The sequence below is a fragment of the Oncorhynchus kisutch genome, linkage group LG8, assembly GCF_002021735.2.
Source record: "Oncorhynchus kisutch isolate 150728-3 linkage group LG8, Okis_V2, whole genome shotgun sequence".
Lineage (NCBI taxonomy): Eukaryota > Metazoa > Chordata > Actinopteri > Salmoniformes > Salmonidae > Oncorhynchus > Oncorhynchus kisutch.
This window is the reverse complement of record NC_034181.2, coordinates 71,614,373-71,621,512: the sequence shown is the minus strand read 5'-3', so window position 1 is coordinate 71,621,512 and position 7,140 is coordinate 71,614,373. Positions and strand designations below refer to the sequence as shown.

Below are 7,140 nucleotides of genomic sequence, written 5' to 3'. Positions count from 1 at the left end.
AAAATTGATTAAAGGTATATAACGGTACCCCTTATAGTCCAAGGACCTTACATGTTGTTTAAAGATGTGGCTCTGGAAGCCTAAACAGCCAAATACTCCATCTAAACCTGAATCGATTCTCAATTGTGGTAAAATTCTATAAACATAAATCCCTACTTTCATATCCCAAAATAATTTCACAAATGCTAAATTCACTTGCTGTACAGTTAGGTTGCAGCCAATAGTATTTTTCCAGTGACAACCCTTTTGTAGGGTCCATTTACACACGTTAGGAGATGCAGATGGCCAATTAGCACAGGTTGTAAGTAGACTAACTTCAATCTGTTTTCTGTAAACACTGTAACATGGAGATACTGTATTTTTGTGTGGGAACACATCCTTTTTTATTATATTTCTATCTGATATGAAAGATAAGGTCCTTTTGCTTCCAAAACACTGCCGCAAGTGATGTGTGGTAATGTTCAAACTGAGCATCCAGGGCTCTTAACAAAATTCCCCAGTACAGAAGACGCAGTCATCCAATGACTTGTGTAATGTAATGGAACAGTCATGATCAAGGGCTATGCACCACCCAAATGCTTCAGCGACTGTGTCCAGACGGAAAAATAACAAACAGTTAACTTTCATTAAGCAAAATACCCAATGCAGAAAATACAAGGAACATTTAGCCTGTTCCTCAATTACAAAGTTTATTTCAGATTTTTAACAAGTTTAGTCGAACAGGCCGAATCCCATGTCGTCATCAGATCCCTCTTCAGACTCCTCCTTCTCTTCCTTCTTCTCCTCAGCTGTAAAGAGATCACAGTAATCAATTAACAATACCATCTTCACCAAATACATTGTCCGAAAACAGAGATATTCAAAGCTAGTTATAGTGAAAGTAATATAATAAACAGTTTACCAAAATACATGTTCATAAACAAAATAAACTACCCTTTATGAACTAGTAATGCGCTGATCAGCCATTTATTAATCTGAAACTGACCTGCTATTTTTAAAACGGTCCCATTCTACCAGCCATGATGTATAAAAAATAATGATCCCCGCCAATTAGAAAATCCATGCAATGAAACTGTTTTAATGCTGTTTGCATTGAGACAGTTCTGGTCATTACTATAACATTTCCAATGTATTTAGTAAAGGCAAATAAGCTTTAGCTTGCCTGACCAAGTGGCCAATAGATATTGAGCTGACCCACACATCATTATCTATAACTTAACACCCCATTAGAAGGCATTGAGACCAGTTTGGTATGAAAAATGATAGACATCCAAAAGGTCAACTTGACAAGGATCTCAAACACTCATGTGGGCTCTGATGTTTGCTCACCTGCAGTGGGGGCAGCTGCCCCAGCAGCAGCGGCTCCACCTGAGCTGGCCACTGCCACAGCACCACCTGCTGGCATACTGGCCAGTTTACCATAGCCTGTGAGAAAAATTACAGTTAACAGATTTAATTACAACTATATTGCTGTATATACCAATAACTAATAACACTAATACAGTGGCAGATAAGCCTCGATAGAGTTTCAAAGCAAATGTCTAGCAGATTAAACCACCAGTGTGCTTAGTCCAGAATGGACTAAAATGTGTTCTCTTCATTGACTTTAGATTATGCATTGACAGTTCTGCAACTCACCTTGGGCAATCACCTCTTCCACATTTTTGCCACCGAGTTCAGTGACAACCTGAAGGGGGGAAAAAAGGGGTCATAAATTAGTGGTCCATAGAAATTGCAAGCATGTTTTCTGTTTGAGCTCAACTTTCAGAACACACACGTTGTGCGTTTATTTTACTCAACACTGAGATAAGGTCAAACGTGATATTAAGCATACCTTCTCCATGCGTGTTTTGTCAGCCTCAATGCCAACACTTTCCAGGATCTTCTTGATGTCCGCAGCCTGTGGGCTGGCATTACCACCAAGGGCAGAGAGCAGGTATGCAGCAACGTAACGCATTCTGCAATACAGGTCATGATGCAGTTATAAATCATATGACAACAAAAAAACAAGGCATAAAAAAAAAAAAAATCCAATACAGTTAAGTTACTTTAGACAAATACTAAACATACGTCTCAAAGGGAACGTCGCAGTATAATCCTATAACCTGCAGAAACAATTATAACAATTGTCCATGTCATACCCACAGATCATCAAGTAGCTAGGCCTATACATGCCTACTTTGCATTTGTTTCAAGAGTGACATTTATACACCTTCTCCAGAATCTAAGTGAGAAAAAAACACGTTGGTTGGGCATCTTAACCAAACACTAGGACTCATTGGCTTACTCAAAACATCTAATAGATTAGCTAACTACGTAACGTTGGCTAGATAACTGAGGTTAGCAAATTAGCTAGCTAGTCGAGCTTGCTAGCGCACTGTCCGCAAAGTTCCAGTTAGTGAGGTTGTCACTAATAACTTATTTATTCAATCAGAATATGAAGATGTGGCATTGAAAAACTCCCTAGTGAATAATGTTACCAATCACTTAGCTAGCTAGTTTTGGGCCTTGTTTCTTTGAGGCAATAGTGAGAGCGAGTACACATGGTGACATGTCATGGCTGTTAGGTAGCAAGCTAACTGGCTAGCATGCTCCTCTCCAATACATTATTTGCTGTCCAATTTTAGGTTAGGGGTAAGACACATTTTTGAAAGGAATGCCTACGTTATGGTTCCGTGTTGGACTTATTTTCAATGGGTGTGTATATGCTAAATTGCCTTTAAAAGACACTCACTTGACACGGAAAAGACAGAGATGCGTGTTCACGGCGAGATTTGCACAGGCGGAAAGGAAGTTCCAAGGCAGGGGGGAAACGAAAAAACGCATGATGGGCGGGGAAATCGAATGAATTTTGATTGGAGGAGAAAATTCCAACAGGGTGGACTTGATTTGCAAGGCGAAGTGAGGAGATGGTCCGGAGGCCGAGCGGCGTCAACCCAATGAAAAGTGTCAGAAAAAAAAATAGTTAGGGAAATTGGAATCACTACATGGTGATAATGATACGCCACATGTAAGTGATTGAGCCACTGTTCAGTCCAGCAAAGTGCCATTGACTCTCAGTGGTCAATAACGGGACAGATGGAGCTGGGACTGTGCTGTGACCTTAGAACAGACACCTAATTTGGACTACATTAGTACCAACATATTGCCATACTCTATGAAACGGCACAGAGCCCTTACTATAGTACCATTCTTGCCTCTGGCAATATGACATAATATGGCATCATTAAAATTCGGTATCAAACAAAAAACGTGGGCCTCCTAAACAAAAAGGATGTTAAAACTACAATTGTTAAAGGAAATACACAATAAAAGTGATGGTAATAGTAAATTGAGAACAAAAATAAGCAAATAAAAACATTTTTCATGGTATCATTTATTTTGTGCAGTTTTTGGATCTAAATCATTTTGATCTAAATAATTCTATACATCCACATCAACGTAACAATACAAATGGACAGAATAAACTGAGAGCAGCACATTTTGTAAGTAGACCTAACAGTCCAAAACAAGCAAACATTAAACATGATATCAAATAGTTCTCATAAAAGTTAAGTTTGGTCTTGGTACTCAAAACAAGAATATAACAGTCAGAAAAGGAATACAAATAATTTCAGGATTTTTCTCTCATGAAAATCCCTTGTAAAAAATAAAAATATCAAAAGAAAACACTTAGAAAAATATCCTATTGACCCTTCCAAAATATAAGAGGGTAGAAACCTGAGGGGTGTTTCACAAAGCTCTAGGAATTGGCAAGGTAACTGTCCTGAACATTCTGTTGAAACCATTCATGTCAGTCACAAGGACAACATTTCAGTAATCATACTGAGGGGCAAGCCGACATGTAACCAACTTGCTATGGTGTGCCAAATCTGTTAAGCCTTTGTTTATTTTACACATCTGTTTAAAAGTATGAATAGAACATAGAATATTTTCTTTATGAAGTGAAGAAAACTTGTGAATGAAATACAAAATGTTTCATGATTTAGATGAATACATTTTATTCAATTCAGCAAAAATGTAAATCTATTTTATCAATATAACTGGAATTATACAGTACATTCATGAGTGACCATAAAATTGAAATACAAACTATACTATTCAGGTGAAAAATAACATATCTGGAATTGAAATCAGTGATGCCAAATTAAGTTAACATCTTAAAGGGATAGTTCACCCAAATGGGACATGTCCCTAATTTTATAGGTCAACAAGTAATCATTCAAACCTGTAAGTCAGCAACATAGCAACGTTATTGGTCTTTATTTTAAACTGTATTAGTGAAGGTGGGTTTCACATACCAGTAGATAACATGCATTTTTGATGAATGCCATTCAATAAAGGGTTTACCTGCATTGAAAGATAGCAGGTAGCACCCTATTTCAAACAACCATGCTGGTGGTAGTGCAATTGTCTTTTTCTCGCTTAAGCTTTTTGGAAACGTCAGTTTGTGTTGGACAACAATGTCATTTGTGTCGTCGCTGCGACAAGTTGGCTGACCTACTGTAAACCCACTTTGAATGAGTTGGCCACACTGTTGATGTGTGAATAGAGCAAAATAACTCAAAGAAATTAGAGAAAAAAATGGCTATGGGAATGCAGCTTTCTTGGGGAATCTCAAAATCCACTGACCCTGTTCATGAAATACCCCTGTGGTTTCGAAAGGTTCTGACTTATTTGCTCTTTTTAAATATTTAAAATGTCAGGTTTGCCTCAGGTCTCAAAATTGTATACTGTCCCCCCATTACTGTCATAAGGGGAAACGGTTATCTGAATTTTAATAGACAGATGCTGTGCTTAGTAAGCCTTCTCCCAGTCCACTGTAAACCTACACATTTGAAGGCTCTAAATGATTCATGGGATGCAAAAGCTAGAAGTTGCTGAATATTTTATGAGACAGCAAAATATTTTTTTAAAGCTTGTAAGACAGTAAAAACATCAGCACAAGGTTAAAAATAAATCCAGAGAATGTATTATTTAATTCCTTAACAATTTAAGATTAGAATACTAAACACAGATCTACCAAAACGTTCACACGTATTATTTTCAGGAGGGAAAAAAACAAAAAAGAGACCATGGTGAAACATAACGTCTCCATTTAGCCTTCATATACTGGTAAACACAAAATGTCTATATAAATTTACACACAATTCCTTCGAGAATATATTCTATACTCTATACCTCTTATATCCCAAATGTATTCTATTACTACCAGTTCTTTTCACTCTCAAAAATAGCAGGTGTGAAGTTTGCATTCCTGCAAATGCTTAGTAAACTGGCATTGAAGTGTTAAATCATCTGAGCTTAGTTTTATACCCAAATGAAAATGAGGGTAATTTGAATGACAGTACAAGTTTAAATACATTTATTTTGCCCTGAGGCACATTATAAAGGCTGTACTAAAATAAATAAATACCATCTCTTCAATCAATGAACCTCTGTTGTGGGTCTCATAGGTCCTCAAAAGGCATCCAATATGTCAGCCCAAAATGTAATGCACATGTAAAGCGTGAATGACCAACTACTTGTAGAAATATGATAAATCTAGTGTTTGCCTTGAGTTGTGGTGTCAGAAGTCACAGGGGTAGGGTGTAGAAAAGGTAGAAATATAATATATAGTGGGGCAAAAAAGTATTTAGTCAGCCACCAATTGTGCAAGTTCTCCCACTTAAAAAGATGAGAGGCCTGTAATTTTCATCATAAGTACACTTGAACTATGACAGACAAAATGAGAAAGAAAAAAAATCCAGAAAATCACATTGTAGGATTTTTAATGAATTTATTTGCAAATTATGGTGGAAAATAAGTATTTGGTCACCTACAAACAAGCAAGATTTCTGGCTGTCACAGATGTGTAACTTCTTCTTTAAGAGGCTCCTCTGTCCTCCACTCGTTACCTGTATTAATGCCACCTGTTTGAACTTGTTATCAGTATAAAAGACACCTGTCCACAACCTCAAACAGTCACACTCCAAACTCCACTATGGCCAGGACCAAAGAGCTGTCAAAGGACACCAGAAACAAAATTGTAGACCTGCACCAGGCTGGGAAGACTGAATCTGCAATAGGTAAGCAGCTTGGTTTGAAGAAATCAACTGTGGGAGCAATTATTAGGAAATGGAAGACATACAAGACCACTGATAATCTCCCTCGATCTGGGGCTCCATGCAAGATCTCACCCCGTGGGGTCAAAATTATCACAAGAATGGTGAGCAAAAATCCCAGAACCACACGGGGGGACCTAGTGAATGACCTACAGAGAGCTGGGACCAAAGTAACAAAGCCTACCATCAGCAACACACTACGCCGCCAGGGACTCAAATCCTGCAGTGCCAGACGTGTCCACCTGCTTAAGCCAGTACATGTCCAGGCCCGTCTGAAGTTTGCTAGAGAGCATTTGGATGATCCAGAAGAAGATTGGAAGAATGTCATATGTTCAGATGAAACCAAAATATAACTTTTTGGTAAAAACTCAACTCGTCGTGTTTGGAGGACAAAGAATGCTGAGTTGCATCCAAAGAACACCATACCTACTGTGACGCATGGGGGTGGAAACATCATGCTTTGGGGCTGTTTTTCTGCAAAGGGACCAGGATGACTGATCCGTGTAAAGGAAAGTATGAATGGGGCCATGTATCGTGGGATTTTGAGTGAAAACCTCCTTCCATCAGCAAGGGCATTGAAGATGAAACGTGGCTGGGTCTTTCAGCATGACAATGATCCCAAACACACCACCCGGGCAACGAAGGAGTGGCTTCGTAAGAAGCATTTCAAGGTCCTGGAGTGGCCTAGCCAGTCTCCAGATTTCAACCCCATAGAAAATCTTTGGAGGGAGTTCAAATCCGTGTTGCCCAGCAATAGCCCCAAAACATCACTGCTCTAGAGGAGATCTGCGTGGAGGAATGGGCCAAAATACCAGCAACAGTGTGTGAAAACCTTGTGAAGACTTACAGAAAACGTTTGACCTCTGTCATTGCCAACAAAGGCTATATAACAAAGTATTGAGATAAACTTTTGTTATTGACCAAATACTTATTTTCCACCATAATTTGCAAATAAATTCATTAAAAATCCTACAATGTGATTTTCTGGATTTTCTTTTCTAATTTTGTCTGTCATAGTTGAAGTGTACCTATGATG

At 38.3% G+C, this 7,140-nt stretch overlaps 1 protein-coding gene across 1 annotated transcript; it reads right to left on the bottom strand.

The window, feature by feature from the left end:
• Window positions 1-668: 668 nt before the first annotated feature.
• Window positions 669-2,863, bottom strand: LOC109881449 (60S acidic ribosomal protein P2). The gene is made up of 5 exons (XM_020473582.2): window positions 2,735-2,863; window positions 1,835-1,958; window positions 1,639-1,687; window positions 1,330-1,425; window positions 669-788 (listed from the first exon to the last, which is right to left on the bottom strand). The coding sequence occupies exons 1-5, from the start codon at window positions 2,824-2,826 to the stop codon at window positions 712-714; spliced, it is 438 nt and encodes a 145-aa protein (XP_020329171.1). The 5' UTR covers window positions 2,827-2,863; the 3' UTR covers window positions 669-711.
• Window positions 2,864-7,140: the final 4,277 nt, after the last annotated feature.

What these genes read in the sequence shown, in the direction of transcription:
- LOC109881449 (XM_020473582.2), bottom strand. Translation starts at nt 2,826, where the DNA reads ATGCGTTTTTTCGTTTCCCCCCTGCCTTGGAACTTCCTTTCCGCCTGT. An exon ending in GGAAGAGGTGATTGCCCAAG is followed by an intron (nt 1,426 to 1,638) that starts GTGAGTTGCAGA and finishes TTTTTCTCACAG; the next exon opens with GCTATGGTAAACTGGCCAGT. An exon ending in GGCAGCTGCCCCCACTGCAG is followed by an intron (nt 789 to 1,329) that starts GTGAGCAAACAT and finishes ATCTCTTTACAG; the next exon opens with CTGAGGAGAAGAAGGAAGAG.